The sequence below is a fragment of the Penicillium chermesinum genome (genome assembly GCF_028974085.1).
Source record: "Penicillium chermesinum strain IBT 19713 chromosome Unknown utg000004l:1.0-3345178.0:1.0-3348027.0, whole genome shotgun sequence".
Taxonomy (NCBI): Eukaryota; Fungi; Ascomycota; class Eurotiomycetes; order Eurotiales; family Aspergillaceae; genus Penicillium; species Penicillium chermesinum.
The window spans coordinates 1,075,774-1,094,691 of record NW_026695314.1 but is presented as its reverse complement, the minus strand read 5'-3'; the positions used below and the strand labels follow the sequence as shown (position 1 = coordinate 1,094,691).

Genomic DNA, 18,918 nt, shown 5'->3' with positions numbered 1-18,918 from the left:
GAATTATACTATTCAGATTATTCTTAAGATCATTTGACTGCCGCAGGGACTCTGGGCTCCTCATGGAAAACTGGATTTTTTAATGTACAAAGAACAAGAATAGAAAGAAAGCAAAATGCCTCCACCTGGATTTCTTCATAAAATTCGACTTCACTCTGCGGCGGCCTTCTCCTTGCCCTTGGCCTTTTGGGAGGGGACCTTGCGACGTTCCCATACCATCAAATACCCCTCTCGGGTAAACAACAGCTCACTCTGAAGAGGCTTGATGAGCAAGTCTTGAACTTCAAGCCACTCTGGGCCACGGTACTTGTGATCCCCAGCAGCTCGATGACGGGCATTCTCAGCAGTCATCCCTTTGTCATGGAGTTGAATGAGCCACGAGACCTTCTCACTGCCGGCGCCAGCACCTGACGTGCTTGTTGCACCTTCAGATCCTGCGGCGGCTTTTTTTACCCTTCTCAGCAGATTGATCGTCTTCACCGGGAATGGCGATTGCGGGATCGAGGATCACGTTTGCAACGAGGTCATACATAATAGGTTCACCTGGCGGCCATTCTTCGGGGTTGGGCTCAGCATAAGGCGACATGTCGAGGTCTCCGGTGCTGCGGTGAGTGACGATCGTATGGTTCCGTTCGGAGACGAATTTATTCTTGCTAAATCGTTTTATGTGGAACAGGAGATAGGGTGGGAGGGGGTGGACCAGACGATGTCGGACTCGTTGAGAGAGCTTTTCGGACGCAGTCCTGCCATTGTACTTGGCAAGGAGCTGGGCCAAGGAAACCTGCGGGATGATAGACTCTCGGTCGGCGGATTGGAAAAGAGGCGTTGGCGGCAGATCCAACGTAAGGATAAGGAATGGCTGAATGGTGCTTTCGATATTACCGGATTCAGTGAACACTAAACGAGCATTTTGGGTATCAGAATGGGCTGTGATGTCTTGTGATTCGACTTTGACACGGCCTTGAAAGGCAGCATGAATAATGCTGGTTGGTTTTTTAGGGTCCGATGGCTTCTTAGATCCCCCGAGAGCGAGATGAAGGTTGTTAAGGAACCATAACAAAAAGACGGAGGGGTCTGCTTGTTTGGTGAGAGTAAAGCGCTTCGAAGACCGTATGGCAACTTCCTGCAGCAATTCGTGTGGAGACACGTGAGCGCGAAAAGCCCTTGGGTTCCATAACTTGCGTATGAGTGTACGAAAGCGCAGAACAAGTTCTGGAGTTCCCGGAATGGGGAAATCTTGCAGCAGAAAGAAGTTTCGGACAGGCGCAACATGAGCGAGTAGTTGGACGACCACATTCAAATAATCATTGGCCTTGATATTGTTCATACCAACGTACCCTGGTGCATATATTAGGCCTTGATAACAGCTTCTGTATCCAGGAAAGGAGCTTACCTGGCCTGTATGGGGTGCCTGCGATATCCCGTGCATTCGGCACTTCTTTGTCGAGCTTGGCGACTTGCTCCTTCGAAAAATGAGGGTCAACCACATATTTGATATCGTCCAAACTCTTGCTTTGCACTTCGTATCCTTCTGGCAAAACATAAACCTTCCTAGTGGAGAGATTGATGAAGACATGATGCGCGACGTCAAGCGCATGGAAATATGCGTGCGACTTGGGGCCGCGTCCCTGGAAGTACTTGCCACAGACAAGGCATGCATAGACGTTTATGTTTGAGAGACTGACAGAGCACAGCTTTTCGAAGTCGAAGTCTAAGATGACGCGGTTGATCGTATCCAGGTATAGGTCGTCATAGCCTTTCACAGGTTTCGATTGACGTTTGGGAACAGAGACGGCTGAGAATTCTTCGTCGATCTCAGAATCCCTTGAATCTTCTTGGGGGTGTCCGTCAATGGTTTCTTGTCCTTCATCTGCCGTCCCAAGGATGTCAGCACCGTTGTGACGGTTTCGTTCGTGACCGTTGATTAGATCTGGTGCTGTACCATCACTTTCGACTTCGTCCTCCACGCGCGCCTTCTTTGCCGCGGGGGAAGTTGGCAAGTTCTCCTCCAGTGGCGCTTCAGCTGGCCTTTTCGACATTGCGACTGCGGTGGGAAGGTCGGTAGGTCCGTGAATAGGGCGGCGAGGTGCTTGAATTCCCATGTACCTTCTGCGGTGCAAACAAGACAAACGTGTGCACTAAGCGCGTCATCTGAAGACCAGGCGGTCAGAGGCTCTTTCAACTGATCTACTTACCAACTACGAGTGAGATTATCGATAGAGTATTGTATTACTACCAGGTGGAAAATCAAATCCTACGAAATTTTATTTTCAGTGCTAAACATTTGATGTCATACCGTGAACCATTGTTAAAGCGTCATAGGATATGATACAACGAACGCCGCCGCAAGTTGACCATTACGCACTGCGAACGACTCTATCGTTATCAAAATCAATTACTTGCACTCCATCCTTTGTGACCACCTTGACCAGCACCTGCAAGGATCAGTTAGCGAGGCCAATCTATGAATAATAGATTCGTCTTTAAAACATACTCCTTTGTAGTCAATTGGTAGTCGGCGCTTGAGCTCATCTGTACATCTCTCAAGGAGCTTCAAGCCTTCGTCAAGGGTAATTCCGGGGTTATGATGTTTATCGAGGAGAGAAAGGCAGTAGTATCTGGGCTTGTTAGTACCAATGATTCTTTCGATCATTATCGGCGAATTATGTGATTAAACATACTGAGCGTAGCCGTGGGCAGCATATGGTACCGGGCCAGAGACGCAAGGTAGTCGATCCAGTAGAGATGGGGTGTAGCGGTCTCGGGTTCCACGCCTCCTAGCAACAAGTTGACTGTATACGGACTCCGTGATCGCAAGCTGCGGGCCAGTTCTCCTCGGACAAAGTTGGCAACGGCGGGGGTGCTGAGCTCGACATCGTTACGTTTCGTGTACAGCTGAATATTTGCTTGGATATATTCGGCGAATTGCACTATTCATGAGGCAATATGAGCATTCTGTTGATGTAGAGCCTTGGAACGATGAAGTGGGCACTACTGACCTGTATCTCCAGCCTCTCCCGAAAAAGCCATGAGTGTGTGGTTGTTGAGCTCCCGTGTCTTGTCATCTTCGGCTTTGATGATTGTTGGGCCTCGCATTATAGCCTTCGATGCGGCAATAATGACAAAGTCCTTGCCAGTGATACCCAAGAGAACCTCCCTGAAAACAGGCTGTCAGTAAAGGGCAAAGCCAGGGCAAATGGCATACAGCAACATACATGATTGCGGTGAGAATATGCGGAAAGAAATAAAGCAAGAAGAGGTTCAGGAAGGCGATAAGTGGGAGACGTGGATGGTGATGACCGCGCGGCGAGCTTGACGCCTGGAGCTGCCAGCTCCCCGCTGACTCAGCCGCCGCTTGGAGATCCGCTTTTTTCCCCGAAAAAAAAAAAGTTGTATCCAGAGCACTTGACCAGGCGCTGTTCCAATTCAAAGAGGCACCGCTGCACTACAGAGCGTTTTCGAGCCCATAGCGCCCCGGATAATAGCGAAGAGATCGTCCTTGTGTCTCGTTCTCTGAGTATATCCATTTTCACTCCGTACCGCGCATAGGTACCTTCCAGCCGTCCTACGCTGGGAATCTACGAAAACCCGCAAGATGTCTTCATTTTTCACGGTACCTGCATCGCAGCGCAAACGCAAGAGAGACGATCGAAATGCTGCTCCGGCAACCAAAAAGCGAGGCGTCGACGCAAAGAATGATACTCAAAAAGTTCAACGAAGCCAGGAACGAGAAGAGTCCATTTCTGGAAGCGACATTGACGAGGATGAAGATGGACTCGAATCCAATTTTTCAAGCTCTGATTCGGACTCAGACGAGGGGAAACCGCTGCAGACCGCCGTTTGAAACTTGCGGAGCGATATTTGGAAAACGTGCGCGAGGAAGTCGATGAGGTTGGATTTGATGCAGCAGAAATTGATCGGGATCTCATTGCCGAACGATTGAAAGAGGATGTGGTATGTGAGAGCATAGTATATACTTTATATACATGACGACTAATTGTGCGCTCAGGACGAATTCAAAGGACGGACCTTCCGACAGATCGCCTCAAAACTCTCTTTCTCTACAGCCTCGCATTCTTTTTTCCGCTCTGATACCCAAACGATCACTTCCGTTGCCGTCCATGCGCCTTATGCGTATACCGTTTCGAAAGACAAAGTTCTGACCAAGTGGGAATTGGCTACACCCAGTGTGCCTGGAGCGAGTGACCAAAATGATTCTTCTAAGCGACCACGACCGCAACGTAAGAAGCCTAAGCGTGTTGCATATGCGCGTGGCTTGCGGAAGGTTGCTGAAACGGGCGAGGAGCATGGACATACCGCTAGTATCTTATCTGTTGCCGTTAGTGCATCGGGAAGATTTGTCGCTACTGGTGGCAGTGATAAAAAGCTCATCATTTGGGATGCCGAGACACTCACCCCTATGAAAACATTCACGCAACACCGGGACTCCGTGGGAAGTCTCGCTTTCACGCGACACATTTCAACTATGAGCTCAGGCGAGCAATTATTTAGTGCCAGTAACGACAGAACGATCAAGACCTGGTCAATCAGCGGAGCTGGTCATGCATATGTTGAAACGTTATTCGGTCACCAAGATCATGTCACCGGTGTCGCAGTGATGTCCCTAGATGAGTGTGTTTCCGTTGGTGCCAGAGATCGAACTGCGCGTTTTTGGAAGGTCGTCGAGGAGTCACAACTCGTGTTCCGAGGAGGCGCTTCCAAGCATGCGCCTTACCATGAAACTACCATTGACTGCATTGCTCCTTTACCCCCAGCTCACTTCGTCACTGGCTCCGATTCCGGATCCATCTCACTCTGGTCTATGCACAAAAAGAAGCCCTTATTCACAATCCCTTTGGCTCATGGTCTGGACCCGATCCCCCCCTTTAGATGAGCTGTCTCCCGAAGTTGATAAGGAAACTGCTGCCCATAATGCCCGCCACATGCGCCCAATGCCTCGCTGGATCACCGCTCTTGCCACGCTACCCGGTACCGATGTTGTTCTGAGTGGAAGTTGGGACGGATTCATCCGCGCTTGGCGCATCTCGGATGATAAGAGGACTATCATTCCGTTAGGGCCAGTCGGCACTGGCTCTCTTGGCCAGGGAAGCCCAGAAACCCCGTCCAAACAGCTTAACAAGTCTCTCAATCACGAGAACACCCCTGATGCTGACGAAATGGATGCCGAGACATCGACCTCTCCAACTGATGAATCACAACCTCTTATCAAGGGTGTTGTCAATAGTATCGCTGTTTTCGAGCGCCGACCAGAAGCGCCCGAGGCGGGTCAAATCGGCACCAAGCCTTCCAAGTCTGACGGTGTTGCTCACCAACCTCGTGGCCTCTGCATTGTTGCAGGAGTCGGCAAGGAACACAAGCTGGGTCGTTGGCACTGCTACGCAAACAACTATGATAAGGGCACCTCGTCTGGTGGCCGTAATGGTGCAGTGGTATTCGAAGTCCCATTCACCTCCGCCTCGGCGGTTGATGTATAAAGCCTACGGAATGGCACTTGGTCAAGTTCTCAACTTGACCTGTTCCCATTTGAAAGACTCGTGTAGCTAAAAATGAGGTGTTTGCGTGTGGTGGTGTCTCGGAGTTGAACTGTTCTGTACTTTACCATCTAGAACTCTTGCATACATATGTGCCGGATAAAAGCGGCGTTGAACCTTTTCCATATCTTGTTGAAATCGATGAATATTTCCACGATCAATCCATGGCCTTCAACCTCTGAGAATTCGGGCCTCGCACGCGTAAGTGAGAGAAATGTACTAGTTGTTCTCCCAACGGACAGTCTTGATCATCGTCAGTTGAACTATCAGAACACAGATTACAACCTGATGTTCTGCACACATGAAGGCCAGTCATAAAAGAAGTCAATAAAGTTCCGATACGTCTGCACAGTCTGGTTATTGAGAGGAGTAGGGTATGACAGGCGAGGCTGATAATCCGGCCGTAGTGGGATGCCCTCGGCATTAATCTTAGCCGAGTGGTCATATAGCTCCGGATAAGTTGCAAAGAAAGCTGGATCGATCTTGTAGTTGGATACTCCACGATCCATATTCAGCAGATTGAATGTCGCCTGGGCGTAGTCAGATGACGAGAATAATGCTGCCAAATCAGGCGCAGGAAGGCTGACAGCCAGAGACCTGTTGTCATGATTGGGAGTCGACTGGTCGATATTTGGAATGAGATCGGTGATTCTGACATAGGCCTTGATCATCGGTGCCCCCGCAATTAGATCTGACATCCATGTTTCCACAACATAACTGCTTACAGCATCGCAGAATATCCTGTCAATCTGCGGATTTGCTGAATGAAGCTTAATCAGGCGGTCTCGTATAGACGGGAAGGGGATCCAATCTATGACCTTCGGATACTGCGATTGTAGCTGGAGGGCCGTGGGCTTATATTGTGGATGGATCGCATTGAAGGTTTTTGTGCAGGGATACAGTTGCCAAACAGTCAGGTTGACGATATGATAGAAGCGTGTTTTGGCGTACCAGCGCATGACGTCTGGTCGGGTCATGCTGTTAAAAAGAGCTAGGACCATCAATACCTCTTGGTAGAAGCTATCCTGAGTTAGGAAAGGAGATGGGCCTGTATCAAGGTGAGGAGAGACTTACAGACTGATGGTCGGACGTGCTGTTCGTTCGATCTTACTTTTCATGATTCCTTGAAGAACATTAATGTGGTCCGAAAAAGGAGAATTGGACTCATGCCATCCTCGACCAATGACTGCACTTGACTCTTCAGTCCCGGCTAAAGCAGATGCGTACGGATCAATACCCATTTGGTACTCAAATGACCAGATACTCGGTATTTGTTGCGCCAGACTGTCGAAGTTGGCAGCAAGCTTCGAGGCTGGGCTGGAGAGACCAATCGCAACCTCGGCAGTCTCAGTATCTTCAGTCGGGAAGGGCTTTGTTGGAACGAGTGTGTTTTCCAAACCATGAATACTTGTAAAATCATCCGTATCCAAAGTGAACGCATCCTCAAGGCTAAAATCTGCCGAAGGCTTGCTATTTTTCTTAGTTTGCGGTTCGGGTCCAGGCTCAGGCTCCGCGGAGGCCGTCTCCTGATCGATAGGTTCAGTATCGCCATTTGAAGAGTATTTGAGGGCATCCGTCACAGTCCCCGTCAAGCTCTGCATTGTGGCAACGAGCCGAGCAAGTTTGGTCTGGACCTCAAGGAGGTTCTTCCGTAGTCGACTATTCTCATCTTGCAGCATCTGAATGGTCTCATCTTGCGGCCTTTGAGTTGCATCGGCCCGATCTAGGAGCGTCCTCAAGCGATCTGCTTGACGGCGGCGAAATGCACGCTGTGCTAAACGATTCCGGAGTCGTCTGTCGCCAGCTATAGTTAATGTGTGTGGCCTATCAAAGCTCAGACTTGGAGCGGTACTTTTTGTCGAGATCCTCACTTGGCTTGCCGCTAGCATCTAGGCTAGCAGGCATGCGTTCCCTTGAAGCCATGGCTAGAAAGTTACGAGAGGGTCACATCCGGAGGAGGAACGAGAGTAATTGTAGCCATGAATCATGGGCCCAAGTGGAGTCACCGCCCGTGGCTTATATCCTTGCGATAACGAGCCCTCTGCCGTCATCAGGTATCCTATAACTAGTTAGGGTCTGTGTCCCCACTCCGGTCGTAATTTTTAACCCAAGCTGGGAGAAGTGGAGCGGGTGCCAAGGTGCGCTTTTGCTGACAATCGGGGTCTGTTAGGCGAAAAGATAGACTTTTTGTACGATAGTCGGCCCCGCTCCGAATCCGGCCTGGTCTGTAGTTCGCCATTCGTAGTGACTGTCTACTTGATCTACTCGGAAAAAATTGGGTGGGTTCTAGCTCCATCGCGGCAGGTCTAGACTGTATTAGTTAGAGGGAAGGGACCTCTGTACGAATAGGTGAATGATAGAAATCAAAGGCGTGAAAGGACTCAGACGCTCTCGTAGATTAGTACGCTCTTATAGCCTCTATGGTCACATCAAGGTTGCATTGACTTCCTCTCGAGTCAGAAAATTGATACCTCTGTTATTTCTCTGAGCCTTCACGTCTTCAGATATCTTCGTTCTTTTCTCCTCAAGAAGGCGGGCTATTCGACTTCTCTTTTCCTTGGGAAGGCTAGAGATCATTCTTCTCTTCCTTAATAGACCTATGTGTTCTTGTACTTGTAGTGGCCGCTGTTTCTTTATTTCGATTGGCGCCTTCGAGTTTGTCGTGTACATTTAGCTTCTGATGATCTAGGACTAACTAGTTAGAGGACTTGTCTGACAAAGAAAGGATTTCTGTCTTTAGAATTCCAGTTTCATTAGCATGCTTATCCCTTGGACCATAAAAATCAGAAGTCTAATTGAAGTTCATGGAGCTCGGAATCATACAAGTACCCTTAACAATTTTTGTGTTCCGAGTATTAAAGCACATCATGGCATGCGAGATCCTGCAACGGTCAACGTTCCAGTCTTCGAGATCAGATATTCTTCGATTGCCACGTCCTTGCCCGCCTCTTTTCCATATCCACTCTCTTTTATCCCCCCAAACGGAGACTCCGCACATGACGAGTTTCCTAGACAAGACAAAGATGATAAGCTGACCACCAAGATCGCCAATGAGATCGTGGCTCTTACCTGTGTTCATGCCAATCATTCCAGCTTCGAGGCTCTCCAATAACCTCCATGTGCGATCTACATCCTTGGTAAAGAAGTAAGAAGCCAGACCCATCGATGTGTCGTTGGCCATCTTGACCACCTCTTCCTCCTCTTCAAATCTGTAAAGGCCTAGGAGTGGGCCAAAGATCTCTTCGCGGGTAGTCAACATCTCTGAAGTCATGCCGGAGATGACGGTGGGCTCAAAGAAGTATCCGTTCAGGCCTGCTGGCCTCTTTCCACCGCACAGAATCTTTCCGCCCTTTTGCACCGCATCCTCAACGTGACGTTCGAGCTTCTCAACTCCTCGGCTCGTAGTGAGTGGGCCCATGGTCGTCGATGCTTCCATGCCATGACCGACTTGAATCTTCTGTGTAGCTTGGACAATCATCTGAGCAAACTTATCATAAACTCCCTTCTGGACGTAGACACGGTTTGCATGGGTGCACGCTTGTCCAGCAGTACGCCACTTGAGAATCATCAATGCTGCGAGGGCCTGGTCAAGATCTCCGTCATCGAAAACAATAAACGGACAGTTCCCACCTGTGAAGTCACTCAAGCGTCAGGTTATTCCTCTTGATGCCGATTCCACGTTCGATTGATGTTAAGATACATACCCAGTTCCATAGTAATCTTCTTCAGTCCTTTACTGCAGTGTCGCGCCACAATGCTTCCAACCCTGGTACTTCCGGTGAAGGTCACTTTACGGACCAAGGGGTGCTTGCAAAGCCTTTCACTAACGGAAGGGGTGTTCTCATTATCAGTGGATATAACATTCAAAACCCCCGCTGGGAGGCCAGCACGAAGGGCCAGATCGGCTAAGGCATTGACACTTAAGGGAGTTTCCGGAGAAGGTTTCACGACGATCGAACAGCCTGCGGCGAGCGCAGCGGCAACCTTCCGGATAATCATCGCCACGGGGAAATTCCACGGAACAAGGGCAACGCTCACTCCGATAGGCTGCTTGATCACGAACGTGCGTCGGTCGGAGACCGAGGGTTGAGCGACGGAACCTCGAATGCGCTCAGCTTCACCTGCAAACCACCAAGCAAAGCCAAGTGCATAGTCAACCTCTCCCAAAGCCTCAGCCATGGGCTTACCAGTCTCATATACCATGACTTTCGCGATGTCTTCGCGGGCGTTGGTAATCAGCTCATGCCACTTCAGCAAGATCTTGGCTCGCACTCGTGGGTTGACATAGCGGTAGCTCTCGAAGGCTTTTTGGGAGGAAACAATGTATTTGTCTACATCGGACACATCATTCGTGGGGCAGTATGCAAAAACCTGACCCGATCCAGGGTCTCAAATGTGATTGAGTTCAGTTCAAGAGCAGTCAAGGTCCTTCGAGATAGACGTACCTTCAATTGGAAATCGTTGGCCCGACCCAGCCTCGATCCATTGCCCATCTAGAAGTGAGGCTTCGTGTAACAAAGACGGTTCATTCAGCTGGCACCGGTCAACTTTTGCTATTCAAGGCCGGTAGGTAAGGGATAACCTTCAGCTCACACGTAGTCATCGTGTCAGTGGAAAACCCTCGCTAATTCCTGGTCAAGTTCTCAAAGATCGAATAGTATGATCTATATTATAGCAGGCCGTTGATGAGAAAATAAGAGCAAATATAAACCTTTGAAGCCAGGTTCCAGATGCCTTATGAATACCTCTTATTAGTCAATTTGGTATAGAATAGTGTTATCATGTAATGGTCCGGAGGGTCTCCCGCCGGCTTCCCGCCGGACTTGAGCCTCGACTGTCCATCAGATTATCGGGACGGATGTTTACATGACTGAAGATTGTTTTGTTCCTGTCAGTGTTCAATGCCGTAATATTTCAGAATTCCTGGCAGCATAGACCCAGGATGACCCCCAGCGAGGACCGAAATTTGGAGAAGGTTGGCTCTATTGGCTAATCAGCCCGTGAGTGAGGAGATCTCCACACGGCTCTGGAATAATTCGAACTAAAAGACCTAATCGGTCAATTATCTAACTGTTTTGGCCTCGACCTTGAGAGGTGGCCGTCGTTCCTTTCTCCTCAGGGGTGACATAGTCTGGCACCCGATGCTGGCATTAGTCACATCATATGGCGTCCGATCGGCTTTATTTACTATAATGGCACCTGAGTAGCATGGATAGCTGAATCGGAGTTATATATGGACAGCTCCCTTGGCAATTCAAACCCGAATAAAAATTGCTTTCAAATACTTACTATTTTTGTCGCGATGGTGGCTCCCAAGACAATTAATATCGCTGTAATCGGTCAGTACACGTCCGTATGGCTCTGGCAACTGAACAAGCTCTGACTATTTATCATGCAGGCGCCGGTGGTGTTGGATCCTGCTTCCTGGAGCAACTCGCATGGCTTGCAAAGAACCAGCCCATCCATATCAGCTTGTGCTATCTCGCTACCATTGACGGGGCACTGTATCACCCGGACTACTCAGAGCTCAATATCGAGACGGCACTCTCTACTCTTGAGAAAGCCCCTTCTCCCTTACCTTCAATCCCGGAAACGATTGACTACTTGGCTGGCACTCCCCATAAAGTCATTCTTGTCGACAACACCAGTGCTACCAGTCTCGCCGAGGCCTATCCTCAGTTCCTAGCCAAAGGCATCAACATCATCACCCCCAACAAAAAGGCCTTCTCGGGAAGCTACCAACTATGGCAAGAGATCTTCGGCGCAGCCAAGTTAAGTGGGGCTCTAATTTATCACGAGTCATCAGTTGGTGCTGGTATGCCCATAATCTCCACTGTAAAGGATCTAGTTCAAACCGGCGACGAGGTCACCAAGATAGAAGGTGTTTTCAGTGGAACGATGTCCTATCTTTTTAACACTTTCGCGCCTCCTTCCGGCCAAGGTGGCGGAAAGTGGTCAGAAATCGTCCTCAAAGCCAAAGAACTTGGTTTCACTGAGCCTGATCCCCGGGATGATCTCAACGGTCTGGACGTGGCGCGGAAGTTGACCATTCTGGGTCGCCTCTCGGGTCTGCCCATCGAATCACCTTCGTCTTTTCCTGTCCAAAGCCTGATTCCTAGGGAGCTCGAATCAACAGCGAATAGCCAGGAGTTCCTCACAAAGCTTCCAGAATTTGACAGCCGTATGGAAGAGCAAAAAGCTCTCGCCGAAAAGGAGGGTAAGGTTGTACGCTATGTGGGAAGTGTCGATATGGCGACCAAGGCTGTCAAGGTTGGCATGGAATGGTTTGATCCTGACCACCCCATTGCGACGCTCAAGGGAAGTGATAATATCATTAGCTTTTACACCAAGAGGTATGGGGACATGCCCCTGACCATTTGCGGTGCCGGGGCTGGTGGGCCTGTTACTGCGATGGGAGTGACGGGCGATCTGCTCAAGATCTTATATCAACTTGGTTAAAGTGATCTGGGCTCATGTATCGACCCTTTCCAATCATGAGCTTACTTACTATTTTTCATGGGGATTTTGCTTTGAAAATATAAGGAGCGGAACAAGAAATAACTGTCATATCTCGATCCTAAGGTTAAAAAGTCTTCACTAGTTCAAGGCCAACTGCAAGGTGCAGTGTAGTCAGACAGACTGAGGTTCAACCGTGAAACCACTGGCGAAAAGTTCTATGCCGGCGTCATGTTGTGTTTTGCTCGATTCCAGGACAGCGATCAAGTCAGATGGCGCTTCCACCACTCCTCGGTCCGCACGAAAGACTCGAGAATAGCATCTTCGCCTTCCCAACCATGACCTTCGCCCTCGAACTCAATGACTTCTGCTACCCGTCCATGGGTCTTCATAGCGTCTGCCATCATTCTTGCCTGTGCCACAGGTACGCACACGTCTTCCGTTCCCTGCAACAGCAGGAGAGCTCCCTGAATCTGGTCCGCGAAATTGCAGGGACTACGATTCGTGAGCTCCTGCTCTCGCTCCTTCGGCTCGGTCTTGCTCAGCAACAGCCGATCCACGTCCTGGCTTTCAAATTTATACGAGTCCGCCTGCAGTGCCCGTACATCACTGATACCATAAGAGCTAACGCCTGCGGCCCAAATCTCCGGGTACATATGCAATGCCCGGAGAGCCAGATATCCACCAGCACTGCCACCGAATATTCCGACTTTGGCCTTATCAATGAGGCCATCGTTCCCCAAAAAGTCTACTGCACTGACCGCATCTCCGACGTCGACAAGACCCCAATACCCAGACAGTCGCTCTCGATACTCTCGTCCGTAGCCGGTAGAGCCGGTATAGTTCACATCGCAGACCGCATAGCCGCGCGTAGTCCAGTACTGGATTTCGAGGTTCAAGCCGGGGTCGACGTTCGAATTCGGGCCTCCATGAACACTAACGAGACATGGCGGACGGGTGTCAGTCTCGCCTCGGTAGCGAGGATTGCGAGGTTCGTAGTAGAACATGTGAACTTGGCCATCGGTCAAAGGCCCATATTTCTGAGGAGCGGTCATCTCTTTCGCGATTGATATGTAATTCGACTCCAACGGGTTACTTGCTGTGGAACGGAGGACACGTCTTGTCACATCAGAGGATGGCGTGATTTTGATTACTGCTAGTTCTTCGGGGAACGTTGTTGAAGCACCGACGACCGAGAATGAGTCTGGCGATACCCGACGGAGCTCATATACAGAGACGTAGGGAAGATCAAGCTGTCGGATTGACATGGAGGCCGTGTCTATGAGCACAAGCTGGCCTGTGGCACGTGTGATGACATGAGCCACGATCGTCGTTTCGTCTAGAAAGATATATGTATGTCTGAACATTGTTAGTCAATTTCATTGGGGCTGAAAGCATGCGAACTGACCTTCCCAGTTCCCATTCAGCAACTGCAAAGCCGGACTGCTTGAATTGACCCAATGGCAAGCGGGTTATGTTTTGTTCTGTTGGATTGAAAGAATAAAGCTGCCAAAAGCCAGTACAGTCACTGGCAAAGTACAATTGCCCGTCCAGCCCCCATCGAGGCTGAGCAATGCTTTCTTCCTCGGCTTTTCCTGCAATAGCCCTGTCATTCGCCAGAGACCCGTTATCCCACTCAGCGTAATGGAGAATCGTCCCCGTCCAGGGCATATCAGGATGCGACCATTGAATCCAAGAGACGAATTTACCCGACGGGTCAAATCGAGGGTGGGAGTAGAAATCATCCCCCTGTGCGATCGTTGTTTCCTGTCCAGATTCGGCATTGAATGCAACCAGAGTGTTGTGAACATCGGTTGCCTGAGTCTCTGGAGTAGCTTCGCGATGATCCTCCTTGATGGCTACAATCCAAGCGGGACGCGTGGGGTGGGAGCTGAAATCCGCATACCGGACGCCTTCCTCAGCTTTCCGCACAAGCTCAGTCTCGCTCGTAGTTGGGTCCAGCAGGTGGACGTTGCAGGTGTCTTCATCGACAAATATGATTTTGCCATCCCGGCGCAGTTCAATGGAGCCGCCTCCTAGCTCTTGGACCGTACCGGCAGCGCTGAATTCGTTGGGCAGAATATCCCGCACTTCGCCGTTGAGGTGCTGCATGATCGCATGTCGACCATCTTCGGTTGGATGTAGTTCGACAGAATAGATCGCACCAGTTGGCTCCTAGATCTGGTCAGCGGATCTTCATGGTTACGGAGAGCATGACGAGGTGGCTACAGACATCGACGGCTGTTTCATAGAGTGCGATGTTTTCCGTAGCCATGCGCTCTGCGGTAAGTGGGCTCTCCCAGCGCCCATATGGCGCAGTCTGGACTTGAAACATGGTGTGAAATATGAGTCTTCTATTGTGTGGGATATTCAAGCTTCAAATTCTCTAGCAAGGCGTTGTGTGAAGTACTCCGCCGAATTCACCATGTGAGTCATCAAGCGTCAGCCATTTAAAGCTTCCAGTACTACTCCTGAAATCGAGGATATTGCGTCCTCAATGACAATCGGATGACCGTCTTAGGGAAATGAAGGGACACCTTGGGGGCGAATGGTGATGTGTCTGCGCCCTCAGCTAGGCAGCAATAAAAGAGCTTGAGCCAAAGAGAGCTAGTACAGACTGGAAGGATCAATTCGCACGTAACCCCAGATATTTGCAGGAATATGGATTGATCGCATCTCCTTCCCTATGGGTAGGCTCTATTTTGAGCACGTTGACCGAGAGTCTAACTCCCATTGTGATATCATTGGATTCAGAGCAGCTTACAACGCCGAGTTCAACCAACCCCAGATCAGTCATGGTTACTAGGGACTCTCTGGCAGAGTCCTAAGCCATGCATATGCACAGGAGTCCAGAGGTGTGAAAGACAGGTGACGCAATCTGAACAGCTGTAGGCACAAAATTATTGCTCAATGGTGGGCAGTTGACCAACAGCTCGGCCACCAATAGATCCCTTTTATCCTCAAACCCGATTCAAATCCGATAAGAATGAAAAGAATCTTACGTATGCAGAGTGAAAACTAAAGGTCTTGGACAATGAGATGAGGCTGATTGGCGGCTTGCGCGCAAGAAGTCATCATGATTAGAAGAAACAGATAAGATGGTATCCACGGAATAGTCAACGAGTGTGCCCTAGAAAGGCTGAAAGAAAATGACGAGAGAAGAGCCCGTATCTTGCGCATCAGTCGAGTAGGAGAATATCTTCAGAAGCAATAAAAGAAATGGTAAATGCTAGCCTAGGCTCGACCGTTTTCTATCCCATATCCCACCCACAGCGCCACGCTATTTTAGTAAAGAGTTGAAAAACAAAAGCACAAAAAAAAAAAGAGATAAAGCGGCGCCAAGAATGCATATCGCTATGAGCCTGGTTTTGAGGCGAGATCTAGTATGGAGAGAATCGGACATGTCGCCGTTGGCCAGCTCTTCGCACAGGGCCAACAGGCTGTTCATCATCGGAATCATCGATGGTGATGGCATTTTGCACAGTTGTGCCACCATTGGCCCTCGCGGGCTGTCGAGGTCGCGGCGGTGAGCTAGAGTCCATAGACTCGCTCTCCTCTGGTGCTGGGCTTATTGAATCAGGGACATAGACACGACGGCGCGCATGTGATCGGGTTGGTTCTTCAGAGTCGTACTCATCGTCGTCGGTACCATCCTCACCCTCATCTTCGTCTTCATTCCAATCTTCTTCAGCTTCCAGAATATCGTGATAACCCGTTGTTTCGTCGTCCTCGCTCGAGTCTTCATCGTCAGAGATTGGAAAAGGTGTATCCCAGTTCGCTTGTGGACGTCGTGCCGGTTGCACGGTAGGATATTGGACTTCGGGAACCTGCCGATTGCGCTCACTGCCCACTATAGTAGAGCGGTCAGAGGAGGACTCCACATCCAAGCCATCGATATCTTCTTCCATGTCTGCATTTTCTTCGTCGTCGATAAAGGAATCAACCTCATAATCATCGTCTTCTTCCTCCTCCTCTTCCTCTTCTTCATCTTCGCCGTCAAAAGTATCGAGAAAGGGCCTTGGTCGGAATGCAGCTGGGAACCCTGCAAGGAAAGATTCGATCCCGGGCACCTGCCCACTCATAGATGGGAAGGCTTGCCAAGTGTTTCGGTTCTCTGGTCGACCGTACAATCGAGAAGCCGCCATGAGACCCAACGAATCCAATGGCAACATATCGGCATCTTGGCTATCGAAAGGGTCGTCCTCATAATCATCGGCATCAAATACGGAGTCGTCGTAGTCGGTGTCGGTCAAGTCTGAGCCGCTAGTGTCTGTGCTCAGTTCGTCGCCCTCTTGGTAGCCACAGGCTGTGCACTGCATTTCCGAATCCAGTTCCCAAGAGCACTCAGGACAACGAGTGACCCCATCCTCCACATCAATAATCGGCTTGAGTGACGGGCCCTTTTTGAACAAGCCACCAAAAAGCCCTCCATTTGTAGGGTCTTCGTTTGCCTTGTCCTTGTCCAGCCTTTCAGTCTCTTCTTGATGGCATCGCCTGTGGTCGTCCGTCGTTTCTTCTTTGTCTAAAAGCTCTGCGCGACTCGTGAACATTTGTACAACAGCTCGGACCTAGGAGAAAAGAATCAGATGAGATAGTTAATACAAACAGCGGGAGGCTTGTGCTTACCAAATAAGCAGGCGCAGGCTGTTGCTTGACAGGCGCTCGACAATCAGGGCACGTTCTCTTCGATCTCCCGCCCGAGAACCATGATGAAAGACACTGGCAAGTTAGAATGAGTGCAGACTGGGGATCTCATGGAGGACGTACGGAATAGCAGAAAGTATGACCACAGGCGAGTGTAAAGGGTTCGTACAAGGGTCGCATGCAGATACCGCATTGCAAGATGCTCCGAATGTCATCGACATGACCTTGCAGCGTATTAACGAGCTATCTACGCGTCAGTATGATTTTCCCCCGGGGTGGAGGGGGAAGAAGCTCACTCCCGCGGCCGCGGCAGCGACACTGCCATCAGCCATGTTGTGTCCAGTTGTAGAGCGTCCTTAAGCCAGTAACGTAAAATTGGGTATCGACGACGTTGGTTGGGGGATGTGATTGAGCGGGGGCGCGCTTCGTTCGAGATTCGGCGGGGGTCGGATGGAAGGGGACCAGGTCCAAGACCTCCGCATCAAACGGAATGGAAAGAGAGGCAACAAAGACGGCACCGAGGTATCAAAGACACAATTTGTGTCTTGAAAGGCGACAAAGGTTGCAAGTCAGAAGAGCAGTGCCACCGCGCGAAAAAAAAAAAAGCAAACCAGAATAATGGTGTTGTTCACTGCCTCAGGCAGAAGTCTAAGGTCACGTGAATAGTAGATAGATCTGAATCTGATGTCGACATCTTTCTTTTCGGCGGTAACCGCCCTTTGATTGATGATATTCGAGACCATTCACTGATTACTAGTCCCTGCACAAGAACTCTAAGGAGCAAATCAGATACTAGTAGCATGGAAGATCATTAAACCATGTTCCGTACGTTCCTTATCTACTCTTCACGGCGTGGATCACCCTTGCTGCAAGGCATTTGCTGTATACCAAGAATGACCATATGTGGCTCTAATAGGATCTCTCGTAGAAAAGCAAGTCATAAATCAGAACTCGGGGGCCGAATAGGCCTCTTCGATCTTTCGGATTTCATAGAGTATCTTTGTACGACCAGCTTGACGTGCCAGACCATGGTAGCGAAGTTTTATTGAATCATAGTAAAGCTCACTCTAGGTTCTATTGAGCAGTGAATCTTTTGGGCTATTAAAAAAAAAATGCTCGCACTGACTTCTAGCATAGGACAATTAGTAGCATATACAGGGAGCATACGATCTCCATCTTAAACTGTTCCGCCAAGACTTGACCCACAGCTTGTCTCGGAGAAACACTGGCCGATCTCCAATCAAGTCCAGCTCCTTCCAAGCTCCAACAGCTCCGGCTCTATCTCCTCGCAACAGCTCCGACCTTCTTCAAGGGCTATCCTGACCCTCCCACAGCCATGGCTTCTGACTCTGCTGAGACGGGAGGCCACGATAAGGCCTGGGAGAAAGCGCAGCGGAAATTCTCACGGTAAATCCAGCCTGAACACTTCCTCGGTGTCGACGTCTTTCCCAGCCGCTGATTCATTACTCCAGCAAGTCTGCCAGTGAATACTATGACCCTTGCCAGGATTTTGCGGATCGGAGCCTGAAATGCATGAAGCGGAATGATTTCGATCGTGAGATGTGTCTCGACTACTTCCAGTATGTAAGCTCTGAATCTATGTCTTCCCTAACACTAAAGTTCATGGTTGCTTCATGATTAAGATAGATCGCTAATTGATTCTTAATAGAGCCTACCGGGATTGTAAGAAGAACTGGGTAAGTTTTGCTATCTATCCCCTTATTGAAGCTGTCTGCCCTCGGGGCTCAGCCGCGTTTCCCTCGTAAATTTACAAATGGCGTTGGTGGTGTGGTCATTAACATTCATCGCAGACAAAGCAAAAGCAAGCTGGGCCACCTACAAACTAAGCAACTGACCTTATGAACGAGGGGTTTGTCCTCCCGTTTTGGGCTATGGGCTGGGCCTGATCCCAGAGCTGTATAATATCATCCACATTTACATCATGCATTCAACTCTGCCATATTGAAATACCGGGTCAATCTTTGTATGTTGCCTTAGTGTAAGTGTCCATATTCGGGCCACTTCTACCCGTAGAAAAATATTTGCTACGGAAATTTTCGGCTTCGCATGACCAGTCATTGTACTCGGTGTTCTTATTGTGATATCTCAGATATACTAATTCCTTGGGATTGCAGAGACTCCTGCAGTATCATTGGGTTTGTCCTACGTGCTTCAAGTCTAGCGCAGTAAATCATCTCCATATCATCTCAATCACATTTACGGCGCTAAGGGTTGGATCATGATAGAGACGATAAGAAACTCCCCT

General features: G+C 49.5%; 9 protein-coding genes across 9 annotated transcripts; 3 read left to right on the top strand and 6 right to left on the bottom strand.

Annotated features, from left to right (window-relative positions):
- Window positions 1-150: 150 nt before the first annotated feature.
- On the bottom strand, window positions 151-3,213 carry N7468_005300 (cysteine proteinase; the record flags this gene model as incomplete). The annotated part of the gene is made up of 8 exons (XM_058474597.1): window positions 151-407; window positions 454-1,338; window positions 1,394-2,044; window positions 2,366-2,435; window positions 2,495-2,618; window positions 2,711-2,930; window positions 3,000-3,157; window positions 3,206-3,213. 8 exons carry the CDS (start codon window positions 3,211-3,213, stop codon window positions 151-153), a joined length of 2,373 nt encoding a protein of 790 aa, XP_058330337.1.
- Window positions 3,214-3,595: 382 nt separating this feature from the next.
- On the top strand, window positions 3,596-5,495 carry N7468_005299 (ribosomal RNA-processing protein RRP9; the record flags this gene model as incomplete). The annotated part of the gene is made up of 4 exons (XM_058474596.1): window positions 3,596-3,735; window positions 3,813-3,954; window positions 4,010-4,865; window positions 4,891-5,495. The coding sequence occupies 4 exons, from the start codon at window positions 3,596-3,598 to the stop codon at window positions 5,493-5,495; spliced, it is 1,743 nt and encodes a 580-aa protein (XP_058330336.1).
- A 335-nt stretch (window positions 5,496-5,830) lies between these two features.
- N7468_005298 (uncharacterized protein) lies at window positions 5,831-6,529 on the bottom strand (the record flags this gene model as incomplete). Its single annotated transcript, XM_058474595.1, has 1 exon — window positions 5,831-6,529. One exon carries the CDS (start codon window positions 6,527-6,529, stop codon window positions 5,831-5,833), a length of 699 nt encoding a protein of 232 aa, XP_058330335.1.
- Window positions 6,530-6,622: 93 nt separating this feature from the next.
- Window positions 6,623-7,441, bottom strand: N7468_005297 (bZIP transcription factor; the record flags this gene model as incomplete). The annotated part of the gene is made up of 1 exon (XM_058474594.1): window positions 6,623-7,441. The coding sequence occupies one exon, from the start codon at window positions 7,439-7,441 to the stop codon at window positions 6,623-6,625; it is 819 nt and encodes a 272-aa protein (XP_058330334.1).
- A 976-nt stretch (window positions 7,442-8,417) lies between these two features.
- On the bottom strand, window positions 8,418-10,103 carry N7468_005296 (NAD-dependent succinate-semialdehyde dehydrogenase; the record flags this gene model as incomplete). Its single annotated transcript, XM_058474593.1, has 4 exons — window positions 8,418-8,560; window positions 8,622-9,182; window positions 9,257-9,940; window positions 9,998-10,103. Coding segments are annotated over 4 exons (1,494 nt in total), but the record flags the coding sequence as incomplete, so codon positions are not given.
- Window positions 10,104-10,854: 751 nt separating this feature from the next.
- N7468_005295 (homoserine dehydrogenase) lies at window positions 10,855-12,011 on the top strand (the record flags this gene model as incomplete). The annotated part of the gene is made up of 2 exons (XM_058474592.1): window positions 10,855-10,891; window positions 10,951-12,011. The coding sequence occupies 2 exons, from the start codon at window positions 10,855-10,857 to the stop codon at window positions 12,009-12,011; spliced, it is 1,098 nt and encodes a 365-aa protein (XP_058330332.1).
- A 260-nt stretch (window positions 12,012-12,271) lies between these two features.
- N7468_005294 (S9 family peptidase) lies at window positions 12,272-14,343 on the bottom strand (the record flags this gene model as incomplete). Its single annotated transcript, XM_058474591.1, has 3 exons — window positions 12,272-13,367; window positions 13,417-14,183; window positions 14,242-14,343. The coding sequence occupies 3 exons, from the start codon at window positions 14,341-14,343 to the stop codon at window positions 12,272-12,274; spliced, it is 1,965 nt and encodes a 654-aa protein (XP_058330331.1).
- A 1,045-nt stretch (window positions 14,344-15,388) lies between these two features.
- On the bottom strand, window positions 15,389-16,984 carry N7468_005293 (uncharacterized protein; the record flags this gene model as incomplete). Its single annotated transcript, XM_058474590.1, has 4 exons — window positions 15,389-16,576; window positions 16,635-16,727; window positions 16,776-16,895; window positions 16,949-16,984. 4 exons carry the CDS (start codon window positions 16,982-16,984, stop codon window positions 15,389-15,391), a joined length of 1,437 nt encoding a protein of 478 aa, XP_058330330.1.
- Window positions 16,985-17,988: 1,004 nt separating this feature from the next.
- N7468_005292 (uncharacterized protein) lies at window positions 17,989-18,499 on the top strand (the record flags this gene model as incomplete). Its single annotated transcript, XM_058474589.1, has 4 exons — window positions 17,989-18,059; window positions 18,125-18,232; window positions 18,322-18,349; window positions 18,464-18,499. 4 exons carry the CDS (start codon window positions 17,989-17,991, stop codon window positions 18,497-18,499), a joined length of 243 nt encoding a protein of 80 aa, XP_058330329.1.
- Window positions 18,500-18,918: the final 419 nt, after the last annotated feature.